Source organism: Hyperoodon ampullatus (assembly GCF_949752795.1).
Source record: "Hyperoodon ampullatus genome assembly, chromosome: 13".
Lineage (NCBI taxonomy): Eukaryota > Metazoa > Chordata > Mammalia > Artiodactyla > Ziphiidae > Hyperoodon > Hyperoodon ampullatus.
In genome coordinates, this window is record NC_136926.1 from 65883427 (window position 1) to 65905217 (window position 21791).

General features: G+C 48.2%; 1 protein-coding gene across 1 annotated transcript; it reads left to right on the top strand.

Annotated features, from left to right (window-relative positions):
• Nucleotides 1-233: 233 nt before the first annotated feature.
• LIPG (lipase G, endothelial type) lies at nt 234-20714 on the top strand (the record flags this gene model as incomplete). The annotated part of the gene is made up of 9 exons (XM_079717085.1): nt 234-336; nt 3270-3451; nt 5117-5296; nt 6882-6993; nt 12760-12981; nt 15507-15749; nt 16643-16763; nt 17697-17915; nt 20606-20714. Exons 1-9 carry the CDS (start codon nt 240-242, stop codon nt 20712-20714), a joined length of 1485 nt encoding a protein of 494 aa, XP_079573211.1. The 5' UTR covers nt 234-239.
• Nucleotides 20715-21791: the final 1077 nt, after the last annotated feature.

Here is a 21791-nt window from a genome sequence, read left to right on the forward strand (position 1 = left end):
AGCATCTTCGCACTCCCCGCACCACCCCGTGGCTCAGTTTAGCCAAGTTTTCATTTTCCACCTTCTCCACCTGCAGCTGTCTAAGGCCACCACTCTCTCTGGTCGAGAGAAGCCTTCCCACTTCGGGTCTTACGGGCTCGGACTGCTGGAAACATCGTTCGAGAGGCGGCTTTTTTTTTTTTTTTTGTGGTCTTTCTAAAAGTCCCGTTTGGGGGAAGGGGCTGTGGTGGCCGGGAAGGATGAGAAACTCCGGTCTTCTGCTCTGCCTCTGGAGCGCTTACTGTTGCTTTGCCGCGGGAGGTCCCGCAACCCTTGGTCCAGAGGGTCGGCTGCAAGGTAACGTGTCCTTGTTTTTATTAACACCCCACAACTTCTTTTCTGTGCCGGTTCCCCTCTGTCTTGCCTACCCTTCTTCCTCGATCCTGCGTCATTCTCCTTCCTTACCCCCTGCGCTGTCCATTTGGTCCTAATCAGCCTCGGAGAGCACTTGTTCCTGGGCGCTTCCGACGAGGACATCCCCAGCCAGGCATCCAAGAGGCCGCAGGCTCGCCCGCGCTCGCTCTCGCCCCACCCCCTTGTTATACGGTTCTCCGCTCGGTGCTGTCCAGTCAGCAGAGTTGGCTGCCAGCAGCTGTTTAACCTGTCCTCCTCTTTGAGCCTGGGGTTTTCGAGGCAAGAAGCTTGTTAGAGCTCTATCACCTGGTGCCCTTCCTTTTAATCTCGGTGTAGGTGACTTGAAAGTTAAGGTATCAGGGTAGCTGGCTCTGGTTTGAGTAGTGCTTGCCGGAAATCTTAGGTGAGTAATTTGTGCAGAGAAGCTGCTGGGCTTATTCCCCGGGTTGCCGGCCTCCTCTTCCCCAAGGCTTTCCAGCCCTTGCTCTTTCTCTTCTACCTCTCCGGCCTCCTCCTCCTCCTCCTCCCAGCTGCCAGCTTTTCTTCTGAGTTCTGCGTGGCAGTCTTTTCTACTGGAGGAACCTGCCCCAAGGGGCGAGGGTAGGGTCACCCAGCGGGAGTACCAAGTCAATTAGTGAAGCAGGGGAGAGTGGGGAACCTCTGAACCGCACACTATTAGTTCATCTTCTACTATTCTGCTGAGGTTGGGTCAAATGATGTTGGTCCATGTTGCTTATGTGCATGCAGGAGGTTCATTGGAATGAATGGAAAAAAACTTGTTTTATTTAACATGTTCCCAACTCTAGTGCAGTTGAACCAGGGTAGGTTGCATCTCTACTTCCTCTCCTGTAAAATGCTAGCATTCCTTCCAACTTCTATGTTCTGCGATTCTGAGTATTTGGGGGCCATTTCGTTCATTCAAAAAAGTATTTGTTTGCCAGGCATGCTTCTCGGAGTGAGGGATAGAGCAGAGAACAAAATGGGTGTAAACCCCTACCCCCGTGGATCTTACATTTCAGTGGTGGGAAAACAGCTAGTCAACTAATTAAAATATATAAATAGTGCTCAGTGTTATGGAAAAAAATAAAGCCGAGGAGGAAAGTACAGAGGGCTGGTGGGAGAAGGTGGTGCAGTGTTAGCCTGGCACCAGGCTTCCATCCCTGAGGAGCTGACCCCTGAGCAAGGAACTGGAGGAGGTAAGAGAATGAGCCTGAGGACATCCGGATGAAGGACGATCATGAAGTTCCAGAGGCTGAAGTGACTCAGGCTGGAAGTAGTAGAAATGAGCTAGAGAACTGTGGTGTCAGAGAGAGCCAGCTGCTCAGGTGAACCTTTTATGTCAGTTTGCGAGTTTGTCCACAAGTCGGTGCCAGGAAGCCAGCAGACTCCCTTTCCTTTTTTCCTGGACTTCCCACCTGGTCTCTGTGAGTGGCTATCTGGGTGGAAATTGGGAGATATTGAATGAGTTATGTCCGTGGTTCAAATTTCTGTCAGTTGGGGCTTTTGTTCATTACTTTAATGACAAAATGACAAAGTTCTGTTCATGTATATTTAGTCGCATTTTCTGGAACCTTACCCTTTTTACATCTGGTGCATTGCTGTCCTCCCCCTTGTCCGCTTCACCACCAACCTGTCCACCACTCTGGTCTCTCTTTCCATGACTCCATTTGTTTTTTAACTCTGGGATAAATGAAGCTCCTGGGATGGTCATTTGGTACCTTTTCATTTGATTTCTGGGTGACCGGACAGTTTGATTTTCTAATTTCCTAGCCTGTTATCAAGGGATGGTATCCTGGATGGTTGGAAGAATGCTAGATGAGGCTCATTTAGGACCTTCTGAAATAGTGTGGTGATGACAGTACCTAGTGTTAAAAGGCCATAGGGACCATGAGTGACACGGGCTGTGTTTTGTAGTAGGGCCGTCTCCTAGACGGCACTGTGTGTGTGCAGTGGAGCTGAAAAGAGAGGTTTTGCTGCTCTTATGAGCTTCTCCATGGCTTCAATAACTTATTTAATTTATTCAACCGACTAGAAGCATGTCTGGCACATGTCTGGTGCTGCAAGGAGCACTGAGGATGATGCATGAGGTCTTTGGAGCAAGTGTTGAAATCGAGATGAGAGCATTAGGGAAGCCCATTGCATAAGAGGTCAACAGCTCCTTACCGCCAATTCCAAAATCCAAAATCTTTGAAAATTGAAAAATCTGTTTGGTAACTTGTTTGGCAGCAAGAACTGGCCTTACCTGACCTGAACTCTTACTCATTTGGCAGCAAAAACTGACCTGAACCGACAAGAGGGTATTTAGAATCTTTTTTTTTTTTCCCCTTGAGTGTGAGTAGTTATGTATTTCCCTGCAGAAATATTATTGGTGTGTTTGATGAATGGGAATACCCCAGACCCTGCTGGGGGTGTTATATAATAATATATATAATAATATATTATATATATATATATATATATATATATATATATGCCATAATACCTTTCTAAAATCTGAGAATTTCTGAATTCTGAAACTCAACTGGTCCCAAGCATTTCAGGAAAAGCATTAAGGACCCATACTCTGAAACTAGTAACTTGAGGGAAAGAAAGAGAACTCGTTTGGATGGGGAAGAAGAAAGAAAAGCAAGAGAGACTTATTTCAGATTCACAGTAATTGATCCTAGTGACTAATTAATACTCAAATATTGGTGAGATGTCCCTTTTATAACATCTTCGCAACTCTTCTGGGAGGTGAGGAGGAAACATTCAGCAGATGTAAAAACTGAAACCCAGTGGGGTTAAGTAATTTGCTCAAGAGTGAATTAGAACTAGACCCTAGATCTCTCACCACCCAGGCCTGCTAGTTATACGCTTGCTCTGTTATTTCTCCCCAGATGAACTCAACAAATCCAGGGTTGTACCGGCTGCTGCCAAACCCCCTGTGAGATTTAACCTCCGCACCTCTGAGGACCCAGAACACGAAGGATGCTACCTCTCCTTTGGCCACAGCCAGCCCTTAGAAGACTGTGGCTTCAACATGACAGCCAAAACCTTTTTCATCATTCATGGATGGACGGTGAGCCGCCTCTGGGGGAGGGAGCTCGACAGCTTTCCGGGAGATTTGGTTTCCTTTGTTTTGGTCAATTAGAAAGAATACTGGTGCTTCCAGATTCCACTCTCTCTCCCCCTCTTTTCTTGTGGGCTGCTTGTATTTCAGACAGCTGTGAAGAATGTAATGGGCACTTTGCTAAGGGGGCAATCTGGACTCCAGCAGGGCGGTATTTAACACTGGCACACAGCGGGCTTTCAGAAAGTGGCTCTCCTGAGGGCAGCAGCCCAGCTCCACTGGCTCTTAAGGGGCCCTCTAATTATGCTTAATTACATTGGTCAACCACTGCGTCGCGGGGGCCATCCCTCCATAAGAGCTGAGCTGAACTGAAGCAACTTGACTGGCTCAGAGAGTCTGTGAGGAGGCAGCTGGCCTGGCTGGCTGGCCCTGGTTGGCATGGTGCCCTCCTGTTTGCATAGAGATGGCTCCGTTTAAAGGCACTGGAGTCTTTATATGACCTAGCTGAGCAATTCACATTGAAAAGCCCATGACGAACTTCAACAAAAAAGGGCTTTAACACTCAGCCTCAGAAGCTTTTGACCAGCGAGGGATTTATTCATTCATCTAATGGCAGTCTGTAGGAAAATGGCACTATTAAGTGAGCAGGTTTCTGCCTGGGCTACTTGGGAGGGGACATTCCGCCTCTTAATGATGAGAAATTCATATCCGTTACATGCTTTCTGGGTCTTTAGGTCTATCACCAACTGTTGGGGTCAGGCCTGGTGGGGGTGGGTGGTATGTAGGCACCTATATATCTAATGTAATTGAAGGGATGATTAAGGGCCTGCCATCCATCCTCACCCCACAGCCTAGGATTAGAATTATGCATTTGAACCTTTATAAGGCCCCCTGTCAAAATGCAAATACAAACTGCCTGCAACTTACAAATGGGTTGCATTCCAGAAAGTTCTTTTATCATCTGTTTGGAACTTGGAACAGCAGTTTCCCATAGAAGCAAGATTGTAAATAGCGTTAGGATTCCCAGGCCAGGCACAGAAAATCTATTTATCTAATAAGGTACTTGTGGATGGGTTTACAACTGGACCTAGTCACCATTTACACTTTGTTTCTGTGGGAACGTGTGTTCTGAGTTCTAATTTGGGATTCCAGGGACAGATCTTCCCTACTCTGGGGTCAAAAAGGGTGGCAGAGATGGCTTGTGGGAAGGGGTCATTTGTTAACTCTGCATTTGCCTAAGAGACAGAATCTCCCTGCATCTCTGAGAAAGAAACTAATTCGCCAGGGCAACCCTTCTCAGCTGCCTTTGAATGATGGACCAGGCCACTTACTTGCCTGACTGTGACAGGGACTTGGGTTAACCTCAGGCCAGCATCGCCACCAACTTATATCTCATAGGGGGCCTATCAGTCAGTGGGGCAGCAGCAGAGGACACCAGCTCTGACATCTTTGATGGGAAAAACTGGAGATGTCAAGCGCAGTGGAAGACAATCACCCATGTAGCAATCCTGCCTGTGGCTGGCCCGGCTCATGTGCAAGTGTTTGATGCCTGGGTAGGCAATGTGAACGTTTTGGAAGTGGCTGGGGAGAAGGTCATGGAACTGAATTCCATATTCATTAGGATTTCTGAAACCCAGAAGAAGAATTTTTTTTAAAGTCCTGTTTTCTCTGCAGATGAGCGGCATGTTTGAAAGCTGGCTGTACAAACTCGTGTCAGCCCTGCAGACAAGAGAGAAAGGAGCCAACGTCGTGGTGGTGGACTGGCTCCCGCTGGCTCACCAGCTTTACACAGACGCGGTCAATCATACAAGGGAGGTGGGACACAGCGTTGCCAGGATGCTCAACTGGCTGCAGGTAACGGGAGCAAAGGGAGTCATCTCCTTTTACGAGCAGGACCTTGAACCTGAACCCTTTTAAGAAATATAGGTCAGGGGCTTCCCTGGTGGCACAGTGGTTAAGAATCTGCCTGCCAATTCAGGGGACACAGGTTTGAGCCCTGGTCCGGGAAGATCCCACATGCCATGGAGCAATTAAGCCCGTGGGCCACAACTACTGAGCCTGCGCTCTACAGCCCGTGAGACACAACTACTGAAGCCCGTGTGCTACAACTACTGAAGCCCATGCACCTAGAGCCTGTGCTCCGCCGCAAGAGAAGCCACCGCGATGAGAAGCCCGCACACTGCAACCAAGAGTAGCCCCCTCTCGCCGCAATTAGAGAAAGCCCACACGCGGCAACAAAGACCCAACGAAGCCAAAAATAAATAAAAATAAAATAAATAAATTTATTTTAAAAATTCTAAGACTGTAAAACAAATACAGGTCAGACAGGTCAGTTACAGTGAACTTCAGGAGTCTGAGAATATCTTTGAGCTTCCAGTTTTTACGGAATTAAGTATTGCTTGAAATATTTGGAAGCTGGGACTTTTAGAAAACTTCCTAATTATTGACACATTTCTGGATTTTTCCTTTTACTTTACTTGCAGGAAGAAAATTTGCCTTTTGGTTCATTAATTGCTGATGCCCTGAGAAGCCAGGACCAGTTTGTAATCTTAAATACCTACTGAAGTCTGCTCTGGCCTCTGAAGGGTGGCTGGGCTGAGGGTACGGAGGGTTGGTTCAAACCAATGTAGCTTAGTGCCTTGCATAACATGTGGAAAACAGATCTTGAAGTCTTAAATTTACTTTTTTTTTTTTTGCGGTACGCGGGCCTCTCACTGTTGTGGCCTCTCCCGTTGCGGAGCACAGGCTCCGGACGCGCAGGCTCAGCGGCCATGGCTCACGGGCCCAGCCGCTCCGCGGCATGTGGGATCTTCCCGGACCGGGGCACGAACCCGTGTCCCCTGCATTGGCAGGTGGACTGTCAACCACTGTGCCACCAGGGAAGCCCTTATATTTACTTTTTATAGGTTAATGATTTACCCGAGATCAGTGGACTTAATGGGAGGCAGGGGTACACTGGCTGGTACACTGGCTAAGTGACCCTATTATCTGGGTAATTACAGCCTGAGCTTCCTTTTAGAAGCCCATGGAATCTGAATAATTTTGGCAGAATTCTGGTCAGCAGTCTTGAACAGTCCTCAGTCCTCTACCTGGGTTGTTTTGTCGAGCTTGATTCCTGAGCCATGGGGTCAAATCGCCACCTCCTCACCCCCACTGCTGAGTGCCCTGTCAGGGTCTGATGCTTCAAATCTGGGGCCCCAGGCAGGTTTGGAATGAGGAGATCGGCAGCTCATGGGCCTGAGAGGGTGGGCAGGGAGCACCCTGCTGCAGGCTGTGGCTGACGCTTAGTCTCCAGTGAGCCCGGTGGCTTTGAGCTCCACACTGCCACCCCGCCTCCCCCCTCCCGCGTCTCCCCAACGTGATTGACTTGTTGAATTGTTGGTGGCCTTGGGGCTCAGGACCACACTCTTCACTCACACACCTCTGTGACTTCCTGCAGGCGAAGGAGGATTTTTCTCTCGGGGATGTTCACTTGATTGGCTACAGCCTTGGAGCTCACGTGGCCGGGTATGCTGGCAACTTCGTGAAAGGCATGGTGGGCAGAATCACGGGTAAGTGTTGCTCCCTTCACTCGTGGCTGATCCTGGAGCTCCCTCAGCTGCTCTACCCACCAGGCTTTCCTGAACCAGAGTGCTCCCTAAGAGGCAGCAGGAGTGAGCCGTAGAGGGTTAGCCTTGGAAGAAACCTGGAGAACATCTAATCCAGGGCTTTTCAAATATCCAAAAAGTCTCAGAGCCCTTTTTCAAATTGAACATGTGCAGGTCCCCAATGTACAAAACAGATAGAAGGTGTGTTCTGGTCAAAGCTGGGTATTTGCAAGTAGTGTTAACCTTGTTATTTGAGCCTCCCCCTTTTCTGGAGGAATTTCCGGGTCCCAGAGCACCAGGGAGCACAGCTTGAAAACCAGGTCTAGTGCAACAGGTGAGGAAACACCCAGAGGCAAAGAGCTAAGACTCAAGGGCAGAACTGGGGTGGAGCCCAGGCCTGCAAGCTTCTGGTACTCACTCCTAGTCTCTGCCCATGAGAATGCCAGGACCTCAAGGGCAAGGAATGAGAGATGGGTTGTGGTTTGAATTCTGCCTCTGGTTTCTATTTCATCCGCGAACAGCCTCTTTCCCATGTTTAGTTGGCATATTTATTAGTGATAATTACCTGTTTAGAATGAGTGGTTAAATGTTGTCATTAAAGAGACCTTTCTGCTACCTTTCTTGGTACCCAGGTAGTCGATAGAAATTTGAATTTTCCATCTTAGCGAGCTTTTTTTTTTTTAAGTGAAAGCAAGTTTATTTGGAGAGATACACATTCCATAGGCAGAATTGGTGACCTTTTTAAAAAAAATTTTATTGAAGTGTAGTTGATTTACAATGTTTTGTTAATTTCTGCTCTACAGCAAAGTGATTCAGTTATACATATACATATTCTTTTCATATTCTTTTCCATTGTGGTTTATCACGGGATATTGAATACAGTTCACTGTGCTCTACAGTAGGACCTTGACGTTTATCCATCCTATATATAATAGTTTGCAATTGCCAATCCCAAATTCCCAATCCTTCCCTCCCCCCTTCCCCTTGGCAAATAATTGGTGACCTTTTGATATGAGAGTTTGATTTAAATCATTGAATGATTGTGAAAAGTGGAAAGGATTCTCTTCCCCATTTGAGGGGCCTCTCAGAAAACATACTCTCCTCTAGGAGAAAATTAATGGCAAATTTTTTTTTAAGATTATATATATATTTTTAAATTAATTAATTTTTGGCCGCCTTGGGTCTTCGTTGCTGCACACGGGCTTTCTCTAGTTGCGGCGAGCGGGGGCTACTCTTCTTTGCGGTACACGGGCTTCTCATTGCGGTGGCTTCTCTTGTTGCGGAGTACGGGCTCTAGGTGCGTGGGCTTCAGTAGTTGCAGCATGTGAGCCCAGTAGGTGCGGTGCATGGGCTTGGTTGCTCTGTGGCACGTGGAATCTCCCCGGACCAGGGCTCAAACCTGTGTCCCCTGCATTGGCAGGAGGATTCTTAACCACTGTGCAACCAGGGAAGTCCTTAATGGCAAATTTGTTGCCCTGAATTTTTATCCCCCTGTTAGCATTCTTTTATTTGTTTTCCCTCCCAGCTTCTCCCTCACCTCCAACATACTAAGGGCCTAACTGGCCACCCAGAAGAAAAGAGTTAATCATCTCCTTCCTGGCAATGTTTTCGTTTGAAAACAGGGTTCAGGTAGAAGGGAGTCCTTAGCTAGAGAATGATTTAGTAAAGGTAGAGTTTCTGGTTTCAGCAACAAGCCAGTGGGGCAGATTTAAAAATACATACATTTGTGAGGTTTAGTAGCCCTGCGTAAATCATTGTCCCTGGGCTTAAGTCTAATGAGCACACACACACACACTCCTTTAGATCCAACTGTTTGATTCAGCGTAGCTTGAGAGCTTTACTTTTGGTTATCAAGATGCGGGGCCTGAACTGTCTAACGGGCAATGTGGCCACACATGACTGCTCATTAACCCATCGCTGGAGCAAAGCCGTTGGGCCTCAAGCCCCTCGGGGTTCTATTGGCTGAGCACCTCCTCCTAGCCCCCAGCAAGGGGCAAGATGTTGCAGAGCTCGGCCAGCTGTGCTCAAACTGCAGCACACACAAGGCCCCTGCCAGAGCACCAGGGCCAGTGTCCTTGGCAACAAAGACAAGCTGCAGATCCGCCCTCTCCCTCTTTCTAAACCTGAAATGAGATGGGGCTAGTAGGAGGGTTCCAGTTCTTTCCCCCTGCCTGTCTGGGTGGGAGCTGCTGAGATGCGGGCTTTGCCGGCAGAATGCTAATCAGTGCTCTGGGCTGTCTGCGTAGAGCATTGGGGCCGGCATGTCCTGAGCACAGCCCCTTCTCTGCGGCCTCTCTCTGTGGAGCAGGGGACCGGGGTGAACATAACAGGAAGGAGTGGCCTCTGTCCAGTTGCCAGGCAGCACCTCAGAGGGTATCCGGCTGACCTGACGCATGCTGCTGTGCATGTCTGATGGGAGAGGCCTGTGCCCTCTCCTCTCCCCTCAGACTTCCCATGGGTCTGGGAACCAGGTGGTCCTGACTGGTAAGAGGACCAGAGACTGCAGCTTGTGTGGGGCAGAGGCCAGTGATGCCGCTGTACAGGGGCCAGCAGGGGTCCTTAGCCTGGACCTGCAGGAGGTACCTGAACCCCAGTCTTGTTTGGACCAGAGAGCTGTGGACTGAGGTTTGCTAAAGTTTTATCCTCTTAGGCTTCTGAGGGAATTCCGTGACATATTAGGGAAGAGGTCATATATTTCTAATTGAACTTGTGTCTTGTTAGTTATAAATAAATAAGCAAGCAGATCTGTTCATTCATTCAAGAGATATGAACTAAGTGTCCATCCTGCAGGCTATGGGCTAGATGCTACCTAATGTCAAGTACTCAATGTGTGACAGGTATTTTATGCCATATGTAAGCCACATAGCATCCAGGCAAAAGGGTCCTTGGGCTTCATTTTACAGATGGGGAAAATAGGACTCAGTATGTACTTTAATGATATCTCACATCCTGAGTAGCAGAGCTGGGATTCAAACCCAGGCCATCAGATTCCAGAACCTGCACCTCACCACTGCACAATGCTGCCGCTCTCCTGCTAGGAGAGATACAGTAGCTGTTACAGCGCAGCAGCCTCCGCCCTGCCAGGCCAGAAGGTGGAGGTTTTCCTGTGTGTATGCATGTGCACAACAGGGTGTGTGTGCGTGTGCATGCATGTGTATATTCCATTTGCTGGACAGAACATCTTGGGGGGAGTCTGACTGAATGGAAGAAGAGGTGGTTCTCCATCATCTCTTTTTTTGGAGGGGATGCGTTCACCCTCTCACTCCTAGTTAAGAAGTAAATTGTGAAACTTTTCCCCAGAGTTGGTGGGCCCTAGCTACATGTCAGGCGGGGTCAGTCTGGGGAGGTGAAAGCTCAGCCTGCCTGCCAGCCTGCCTTTCCAGAAGCCCGTCAGCTGCCTGCATTCCTCCAGCCCAGCTTGGTTTCCATGGCACTGACTGTCTGGTGGAGACTTTTGTTCACCGACACAAGAGCCCCTCTCTTATTGGCTGCAAAGCAGAATGTTCCTCTTCTTTTTTTTTTCTCCAGAGGACATAGTGAGAGGCAGGGAGAGGCCACCTGTGTCAGTACTGTGTCCATTCAGTCCCTAAAAAGAGTCATCCAGGGCTATTCCGGGAGGCCACTGTTTTTGTGCCATCTTTCTTTTGGGTCCTGGGCTAGAGATGAGCCCCCAGGCAGCCTGGGCTCCCTTTCTGCCACTGTCATTCATACATTTTTCTCAACTTCAGAGTGTTAATCATTCATTACCAGTTCTCATGAGTAGCGAGTTCCACAAGTTTGCTGTCCACTCTGGACAACAGTTCTACCTTTTGTTTATCCTAAAATGACCCCCCTCAAGCTTCACGATGTGCTCCCTTGTTCCACTGCACTGGGGTCCGGGAAACACTGTTCTATTACTCATCTCCTGCTTTCACAGCTCTGTTCTTGGTCATACCTCCTCCCTACCTTGGTGTTTCTAGATCCAGGTTTCTCAACCTCAGTAACGATTCACATTTGGGGCCAGATAATGCTTGTGTGGGAGGTGACCTGTGCATTGCAGGATGTGTATCAGCATCCCTGGCCTCTACCCCCTGATGCTAGCAGCTTCTTTTCTCCTTCTTCCCCAGTTGTGACAACCAAAGATGCCTCCAGACGTCACCAAGTGTCCCCTCGGGAGCAAAATCCCTCCTAGTTGAGAACCACTGTTCTAGACTAAACAAACCCCCTTCCTCTGCTGCACATAATCTTTTCTTAACTTTCTCCAGGTCCTCTCTCTGTGTCTGCAGGGCTCTAGGTTGGGATGAATCCAGCTCCCATAATTACTTAAGCTTGGTAATAGTAGCTAGTATTACCTTGACAAGCCCTTACTCCTTAATAGCGCACAAGAACTGTATGAATCAAGACATTCAGATTTCATTTTCGAAATGCTACTGAAGCATGGAGAAGTGTTTCCAGAATCTGGTCCACAGACCACTTATTTTTAGGATCAGCTCTGCTTCTGGGCTCTACACCAGACCTACCAATCAGAATCTCTTGGGGGTCAGGGAATCTGCATTTTATGCTTTGCAAATTCTATTTTGAATGGTTTTACACTCATGTGGTTCCCAAGCTATTATACAAGATGGTGAAAGTGTCTCTGTTGCTGCCACTATCTTTGCAGTTGCCTTCCCTGCCTTCTCCCCCGACACACATACACACAGGTGACCTGGGGCTTGTGCGTCCTCCCAGAGTTTTTCATAGCTACACGGTGGAATCCAAATTTGTAAGAAGCTCCCCAGAGATATTTGTGCTGTTTCAAATGTGAGAACCAGTGCTCTCTGCAGTGCTGTTTGTTCGTTTGATACAGAAAGTTTGCAGACAAAAGGTTTTCTCCTTGTGGCTGCAAAAGAGAGGAATTCTGGAGGCTTGAGATATGGCTGCTCAGTGTGCCTTGGGTACCCGCCTCTTGCCATCCCACTCCTGGGCCTGATTCATAACTGAAGGCAGGGGAAGTGTAAGTCCAAATACAAATAGCTCAGTTTGGGGAGACTGAGTCTTCCCTCTTGAAGATGTAGGTAGCTTAGTTAGTCTGTCAAAATTCTGCTAAAATTAAGACAGAATAAATGGAATGAATGGCTTAGTTTCAGCCAGCCCAAGTTCTTTCTAGAACTGCTTCAGTTCTTCTTGTTTCTCATTAATTAATTTAATTTATTTATTTTTGGCTGCATTGGGTCTTCATTGCTGCACGCAGGCTTTCTCTAGTTTTGTGAGCGGGGGCTACTCTTCGTTGTGGTGTGCAGGCTTCCCATTGCGGTGGCTTCTCTTGTTTTGGAGCACGGGCTCTAGGCGTGCAGGCTTCAGTAGCTGTGGCACGCGGGCTCAGTAGTTGTGGCGCACGGGCTTCATTGCTTTGTGGCATGTGGGATCTTCTCAGCCCAGGGATCGAACCTGTGTTCCTTGCACTCGCAGGCAGATTCTTAACCACTGTGCCACCAGGGAAGCCTCTAGAACTGCTTCAGTTCTGACAGTGCACGGTTCCTCAGATCCACGTGTCAGTTGAACTTCGTGGCCAGTTTACTGAGTCAGCTGAGTTGTCAGGACAGGTGAAGGCTTCAGAAGAAAGCATACGTTCCTCTGCAGCAGGCACCACACCCTTTAGGATTCCCAGGGTGGGGATGTCTTCATTTTATACTCCCCGACTTAGCTATCCATCAGGACTCACTGCCTTAGCGCACCTGACACAGCTGGTCTTGGCTCCCCCTTCTGCTGTAGGTTTGGATCCTGCTGGGCCCATGTTTGAAGGGGTTGACATCCACAAGAGGCTGTCCCCTGACGATGCAGACTTCGTGGATGTCCTGCACACCTACACGCGCTCCTTTGGCTTGAGCATCGGGATTCAGATGCCCGTGGGTCACATTGACATCTACCCCAACGGAGGTGACTTCCAGCCGGGCTGTGGACTCAACGATGTCTTGGGGTCAATTGCATATGGAAGTGAGTTCCTTATTTTATTTTATTTTTTTTGTGGTACGCGGGCCTCTCACTGTTGTGGCCTCTCCCATTGCGGAGCACAGGCTCCGGACGCACAGGCCCAGCAGCCATGGCTCACGGGCCCAGCAGTTCCGTGGCAAGTGGGATCTTCCTGGACCCGGGGCACGAACCCGTGTCCCCTGCATCGGCAGGTGGACCCTCAACCACTGCACCACCAGGGAAGCCCCGAGTTCCTTATTTTTTGTTTTGACTCAATTATAGCATCTCCTCCTAAATCAGCCAGAGCTGTTAGTGCTCCCGACAGCATCCGTTTCATTATTCCCACTACCTCCTAGTGGTCCTTCAACACTGTTTATTCTACAGTTCATCATCCTGCAAGCCTATTAACAGCCTTCCTGTGGTCTCTGCTCTGCTTTCTTGTGCTTTGAGGTCACAGTTATTATTATTTTTTATTTTTATTTTTATTTTTTTGCGGTACACGGGCCTCTCACTGTTGTGGTCTCTCCCGTTGCGGAGCACAGGCTCCGGACGCGCAGGCTCAGCGACCATGGCTCACGGGCCCAGCCTCTCCACGGCATGTGGGATCTTTCCAGACCGGGGCACGAACCCGTGTCCCCTGCATCGGCAGGCGGACTCTCAACCATTGCGCCACCAGGGAAGCCCCACAGTTATTATTGATTAATTTCTTTTTATAACAAAAGGAATACATATTTGTTAGGAAAATAATCAAGCATTATAAAATTGCCTAAAGCAAGAAGTAAAAATACCCCCTAATTTCCCACACCTTACTCCTTTCACTCTCCAGATGTAGCCAATATGATCATGTTGTGTGTATCCTTCCACTCTTACTGCTTTGCAAAGTTATTTGTGTGTGTGTGTGTGTGTGTGTGTGTGATATTTTTCAAAATCACATTGTTCTGCAACTTTGCTTTTTCAGTCCTAATATATATTATGGGCATTCTTAGACATCAGAGTACATATATCTACTTACCTTATTCTTTTAAAAGGCTATATAATATTCTTTAGCATGGAAGTACTATAATTTAATTTTTGGTAACATTTTAAAGAAATAAAATCAAGATTCTTCCTCCATTCACTTATAATCTGTCTTCCTGAATGCCTAAGCCTATTCCCAGCAGTCTTGGGCTGAAGTGAGTTTGCTGCTGAAACTGATGTGCTTGGTTTCTCATTTGCTCACGGCCTTGCATCCTGGCAGCATTTCAAAGTCTTGGCCCCAGTTGGTTCCCTCCACTGTGATGCTCTGCTCTTGGGATGTCCATGCTGTCACTCAGTCTTAAGTTGCCCTCTCCTAAGGTGATAACATCCAAGGAGCCCCTGCGGGGCTTGGGGGTTCATGCAAGGGGAGTTCAGCCCTGCCTCAGGGAGATCAGATGTTGGCATTTCTTAAGCCTGGTGATGTTAATCAGGAAGGGGAAGGGGAGCTTTGCCAAATTTTTCTTAAGGTCCAAGGATTTACTGGAACTATTGGCTTTAGCCTCTGGTTACAAGAAATAATGATTACTGCGGGTCAGAAAAATCCAAATTATACTCCTAATCTGCAACCAACTGACTCTGTGACCCTGAGCAAATGACTTCACCTCTAAGGGCATTTGGGCCCATAATCTACAACTGAAAGTATTGGACTAGAATGAGGTTGGCAAACATTTTCTTTCCTTTTTCTTTTTAAGTTTTTTTTTTATAAACTTATTTATTTTGTTTATTTATTTTTGGCTGCTTTGGGTCTTCGTTGCTGCACTTGTGAGCTTTCTCTAGTTGCAGCACGCAGGCTCGGTAGTTGTGGCACACTGGCTCTAGAGTGCAGGCTCAGTAGTTGTGGTGCATGGGCTCTGTTGCTCCATGACATGTGGGATCTTCCCAGACCAGGGATCAAACCTGTGTCCCCTGCATTTGCAGGTGGATTCTCAACCACTGCGCCACCATGGAAGCCCGGCAAACATTTTCTTAAAGAGTCAGCTAGTAAATATTTCCGGCTTTGCAAGCCATACAGTCTCTGTTTCAACAACTCCACTCTGCTACCGTAGCATGGAGGCAGCCAGAGACAATAGGTAAATGAATGCGTGTGGCTATGTTCCAATAAAACTTTACTAACATGGGGCCAGCCTGCAAGGTGCAGTTTGCTGAGCCCCGGACTAGATGATGTTTAGCATCTGATCCATTTCCAGCATTTTGTGACCGCATGACTCTATCGGGACTTAGTGACTCTTACTGCACAACTGGTCTCCATCACCCTGTTTAGTGCCTGTCCTATGCACTCTCTTGCTCTTTATTGCTTCATGTGTATCAGTGCTGTCTTCCCACCCGGAGGGCAAGCAGTTTGGTGGCAGGCCTGGCTTTCAGTTCTAAAGACAGCGTATCACTGGGCATGCATTAAGAATGACACAAACAAGCATACTAACAGCGACATGAAAAGCAGTTATTTCTGATGAAGTGTACAGTACTTACTGATGGAGTGGGCGGATCACCTAGAAGCAGCTCATCCTGATGGTCTCCGTCTCTCTCTCCCCCAGCAATTGCAGAGGTGGTGAGATGCGAGCACGAGCGGGCAGTACACCTCTTTGTCGACTCCCTGGTGAATCAGGACAAGCCGAGCTTCGCATTCCAGTGCACGGACTCCAACCGCTTCAAAAAGGGGATCTGCCTCAGTTGCCGGAAGAACCGTTGTAATAGCATTGGCTACAATGCCAAGAAAATGAGGAACAAGAGGAACAGCAAAATGTACCTAAAAACCCGGGCAGGCATGCCTTTCAGAGGTAACCTTCATCCAAACCTGCATTGCCCTGGGGAAGGACCTTTTTCCTCCTTCTGAATACCACATTGTAGACAGGCACATTCCGGAAGTTAAATCAAATAACTGCAAATCACATTAAATTGTGTATGCCTAGGAAAGTAAATCTTTAAAAATAAATGATGGGGACTCCTTTTGTGATGTGAATCATCACTCTATGATCACAATATCGCTATCTTAAATTTCTATCTTGCATTTAGCTTTTCAAAGCTGTTTCATATTTGTTTTCTCATTTGATCATCAAAATAATCTGTGATAGGACTAACGGGATCAAAATGATATCTCGCATCTTTATAGCATGTTATAAAACCGTAAGGTTTTGTGGGTATTGTGGGTGGAAGTTGAGGCTCAAGAAGTTAATACCTTGGTCCTTAATTCAAGGTCACACAGCTAGAAAGCATCTAGGTCAGCATCCCCCAAAGGTCCCCCAAACCCCAAGTTCAGGGCTCCTTCTTCTATACTGCAGTGACCTCTTAGGTCATTGGACAGAATGAGATCAAAGGGAGGCTAGAGGCTGGGCTGGACCAAAAGGATGAGAGTCCCTATAAACTCACTGTGCTCGGGCTTCCCTGGTGGCGCAGTGGTTGAGTCCGCCTGCCGATGCAGGGGATGTGGGTTCGTGCTCCGGTCCGGGAAGATCCCACATGCCGCGGAGCGGCTGGGCCCGTGAGCCATGGCCGCTGAGCCTGAGCGTCCGGAGCCTGTGCTCCGCAATGGGAGAGGCCACAAGAGTGAGAGGCCTGCGTACCGCAAAAAAAAAAACAAACAACTCACTGTGCTGGGTGACTCAGTTTTGGTCAGGGTGCCCTAAGATGACAAGCAAGGCTCACAAATGTCTTTGTTCTGCTGTCTCTGCAGTTTACCATTATCAGATGAAAATCCATGTCTTCAGCTACAAGAACATGGGAGAAATCGAGCCCACCTTTTATGTCACCATTTATGGCACCAATGCAGACTCCCAGATTCTGCCTTTGGAAATGTAAGTCACAGGTTTCCTTTGCTGAGTTCAGGACAGAGAACTAGTTGGTTTGAAAAGTAGAGAGAGCGCAGGAGCTCTCTGTGTGCCAGATGAACAAGTGCAGAGGAGCTAGTCTGAGTGCCAGGGAGGAGCTGTGTGGTTCCTCTCCTGCCTCACACCCTCCACCTAGCCCTTGACTCAGAAAATTTCTGGGAGGGCAGCTCCTGGGATGAATCAGCAGCGTGAGAATCTGCTGGATCAGCTGGGCAGAAACTGCTGTTTCATTTCAGAGAACGCCTGATTCCTGAGGCTTTAGGAAATTTGGAACTTGATAAACATCAGCCCTGGCATGTTTCTAATGATCTGTGGGAGGGGCACACGGTGATCTGTACATGTTGAGCACTTGTAAGGTGCAAAGCGCCACCCTGAGTAATGCTGGGCGTGCAAAGTAACGTCATCAGAATACTCGCTCTCAGGGCTGGGGCTCTAGCGGGAGGAACAGGCTTGTACGCACACACTCATGCACACAGATGGGGTGAGACAGGCTCCCCCAAGTGCCACGTGAGAGGGAGAGGCAAGAGGGGCTGAGAGTTTCGAGGGAGATGGATGCCTGTGGGCTGAGAGGAGGAGGCACTGCTGAGTGGGGATGTGACTTCTTTGCCCTTTCTCACTTCTGTTCTTTCCTGGTCTTGTCCCCCCAGGAAGTAGCATGAATGGGGGGATGCTCAGGAATGGTTTGGGGTACCGTGGGCAACATGATCTCTCTGCCCGTGTGGAGCACAGCTGAGTTTCCATCCTGGTCCTGCTGGTGGGATGTGGAGGACGTAGGGGGGACCTCTTGTGCATTTCTCTCCAATCCGAGTGGGGCAGATGCTGCCATTGCATCAACCCCCACGGTGCTGCAGTTTTCCAGGTGGCGGGGGGACTGAGACCAGCTTCCCTCTCCCTTTGCAGAGTGGAGCAGATCGGGCTGAATGCCACCAACACCTTCCTGGTCTACACCGAGGAGGACTTGGGAGACCTCCTGAAGATCAAACTCACCTGGGAGAGGACTTCTCAGTCCTGGTACAACCTGTGGAAAGAGCTTCGCAGCTACCTGTCTCAGCCCCGCAGGTCTGAGCAAGAGCTGAATATCAGACGCATCCGGGTCAAATCTGGGGAAACCCAGAGGAAGTAAGTGCCTCACGACCCTTTCCCTGTTCTGCGTCCATGGTCAGCAGAAGGCGTGTGTCTCTGCAGCATCCTTTCCTTTGCTAAGCGTACACCTTCCATCTTTCCGTATCCAGAGTACATGGGCAAAACCGCAAACCCTTTGCGAGGAAAACTGAATTCCAGATCAAGGCCTCTGTCAACTGTTGTGCAGCTTGTGCCCTGATCGCAGGCCCTGGGCTGAGAGGGGTTGGCAAGCGGGGGCTGGAATCCAGCCCTTGTTCCGTTTGCCAAGCCCTGTGCTGGCCCGGAGGAAGAGGGCTTCTCCTGGACAGGGCCCTTTAGGAATGCTGCCTTGTTAATTTGTTTGCTCTGGGGCCCATGCAACCAAAAGCCTTTGCTTGCTCCTGTCCAGAGCAAACCAGACTGTCCAGTTTAGGGAGCCTGCATGCATGAGGTCTGTGGGAGTCCTGGCTTCCCTTGCATCCAATTTTCAGAGCATTATACCTCTCCTTGGGAGGCTCTGACTCAAGGACATGGGTGGGGCACTAACGTCAAGTAACAGATTCCTCTGTGCCACGCCAGCTGGCAGTTTCCCCACGTCTGTTAACCAAGCCTAACACGAAAAATCCACCCCTGAATCAGCCACTAAAACACGGCTTGACTCTTGGAGCAGCTTCTAAGTGGGAGCCAGGAAGCCCGGAAGACCTTTGTCAAGAGAGGAGGGTTTCCTTGGCCAAATCCTTCAGCAGACCTCCGGGAGGTCACTGCCAGCCTTGGGATGTTGGGAAGAAGGCTCCACCCTCTTTCTATCTCTTCTGGCACTTTCTCCATTACAGTTCTTCCTGCATCCCGTTTCCATCCACCACCTATGGTGCAGCTTGGCCATGCAGAGGGTGGAGGCTTAGGTTCTTGTCTGAGTGATTCTGGTCTAAAGACCTGTGCACTGGTGTGTATGTGGCAGGGGTGGGTGCCAGCTGAGGGGAGCTGTTAGTATGAAGGCTGTGGTCTAGATAATTGCATGTCTTTTTCCTTCTCTCGGTGCTTATAAGTGCAGCCTGTACCAGAAAGATGTGTGGTAGCAGAAAGATGATCATTTTTATAAAATATTTCAAATTTAATAAATCACTGAGACTTAATAACTGTAAACCATTTTCATATTGGTTTCAGATATAAGATTTTAAACAGTAAAACATTACAGATAAAGCTGAAGCCCCTTTGTGCCCCTCCCCTGTCCGACTCCTCCCATTTCAAACCAAATGTACTGATCTTCCAACATTAACTAATGTTACTGTGTTTTCCTCTTCATGATTTTTATACTTTCACTACTTCTGTTTGTATCCATAAACAACCTATAGAATTGTTTTGGTTGCTTCTGAAGTTTACATGAGTGGACATATTCCTTTAAAAGTTGCTTTTCTCCATTTAACATAGTTTATGAGATTTATCCAATGCATACAGATCTGGTCTATTCACATTCAACTCCTGTATGTAAACTGCCATTGCACAAACAATAGTTTCACCATTGTTCTGCTGAATATTTAAGTTGTTGCTACTTTTTTGCAGTTACAAATAGTGCTGAGACGAACATCCTGGGACCTCTTCCTTGTGTACGTGTGTGAGGGCTTCTTTGGGGCATGTTGAATCACTGGGTTATAGTATATGTATTCTCCAACTGGACTGGATATTATTAAATCCCTCTCGAAAGTGGTTGGACAAATTTTTAATCTTGTCCACAGAGTAAGAGCTTCCTTTTCCCCCTCCTCCTCATCTATCTTTGGTGGACATTCTTGCTATTCCGTTGAGTGTGAATTGGTCCCCGACTGTTGTTTTCATTTGTATTTCCTGATTGTGAGTGTTGCGGGTGTTTATGGGCTGTTTGGACTTCCTGGCAAAGGTTCTGAAAGCTGCTCGGAAATGTGGCTTTTGTCCTGCTGGTAAGCATCACGGTCAGTTGTACCACATGTCTATTGGTCATGAGGTCATGCTGTCCACACACCACTGAAGCTGGGGCAGCCCACATGGTTGGGCTGTAAGTTACAGTTGAAACGATTATTAGATCACTGATTCTTCCTGTGATCTTGGTTGTCTACTTCTTGAATCTTTGATATTAACTCACAGCTGAGTTCCAGTTACACTTTTCAATGGGTATTTCTGGACACCATGCTGGAGGGACCTGGAGTTCCTCTGTTCAAGGAGTTTATAGTCCACCATGGATGCAAGAATCCACAAGCTATTCAAGGCAAGATATAATGTGTTAAAATGAGCTAAAGCTTTCATTATTAACTCCATGCCATAAGAAGTAATGACAATAACAAAAGCAACATTTATATAAGGATGTGCCTATTTATGAAATTGGAAGGTCAATGGAGGGTTAGATTAATAAGGTCTCGGGCAATCAGGGAGGCTTCAGAGAGGATATGCCTTGGTAGGCAGGCAAGCTTTTGGACAGACAGAAGGAAGAGGGTGGAAGGGGTGTGATTAAAGTCTGCATGAGCTGAATCATGGGAGACATCAAAGTGAGACCCTTTTAGCGTGCTTGTAGCGGCAGTGGGGAGTCCTGAAGGGTCTTGAGTCAGGGGTCACATGATAAAAACTTCTCTTTTCTCCTTATTCCATCTGCCTCAGGTCCAGAAAGCAACATAGGGCTGTTGCACAGCCATGTACCTACCCCTAGAGTTTTGGCTACATCAGTGGTTTCTTTTTCCTACTAGATTGACTTTTTGTGCAGAAGATCTCGAGAACACCCGCATATCCCCTGGCCAAGAGCTCTGGTTTCACAAGTGTCGGGATGGCTGGAGAATAAAAAATGAAACCAGGTAAGCAGAACATTCTCAGAGGTTCATGCAATGCATGTTGGTGGGTCCCCCATTGTAGGCAGGACATGTGTCTGGCACTCGGGACATAGAAGTCAACAAAAACAGATAAAAGTCCCTTCCTTTATGAAGATGACCTTCTGCTGGAAGGAGACAGACAAATCAGTGTGATAGGATGTTGGATGATGTGAATGTCCCTTTGCCTCTTACTCTGCTTCATCCTGTAGGTGTCACAGCCATGGTCCTGCTGGAATGAGGTCTTTCAGTGACTAAGTCCCAAGCTTGGTACCCATGTCCTCATCTTAGATGGAACTTCTCTGTAGTGACTGGGGCTGTGGGAAGTTCCAGGGCTCCCAGCTTCCTTCTGGGCACTAGGTTGGAGTGGGGAGTTGGGTGGGAGGTAAGGGAGAAGCACAAGGCATAGCCCCCCTTTACAGTTTTCTGGAACCCAGGTTGGTGTGAGTGGATATTAGTGGGCAACTCTCCCCCTTTTTGAGAAGCAGGAATGCTCACGTGCTCTTGCTTCAGTGTCCTCCTTGCTCCGTGCAAGTCTCATTATCTCAGAATTGAGGAAGGATGATCTCGTGGTATGAGGCAGTGGGTGCATCCAAAAGGGGACTCCGTCACACACCCTCTGAGTCTAAATGCCTGCTGAGGAGGAGGGAGATGGCCCTCACCAGCCCCTACCCATGGTTCCATCAGAGGTACTAGATAATAATGCTGCTGCCTTACACCAAGCACCTAGTGTGTGCCCACCCTGTGTCAGTGCCTTCCATACATCATCCCATTTACTTTGATCATCAACCTCATGATGCTGGTGTCGTAACCCTGTGAACAGTGGGGGAACCTGAGACTCAGGGAGGTTTGGTCCCTTTTTCCAGGTCCCCCACTTGGTGATGGCAGAGTAAGGCTTTGAAGCAGGTTGGTTTACTCTAAAGCCTGTGCTCTTTCTCGTGCGTGGAGGTTCCACTTGCTCAGATAAGTCACCTCTCCTCAATATGGGTATCAGTTATCAAGCAGCCGCGCCCGTGCTGGGATCCCCTGTGATTAACTGTCTGCCGACCCGGAGGGCCGGGCTACATCC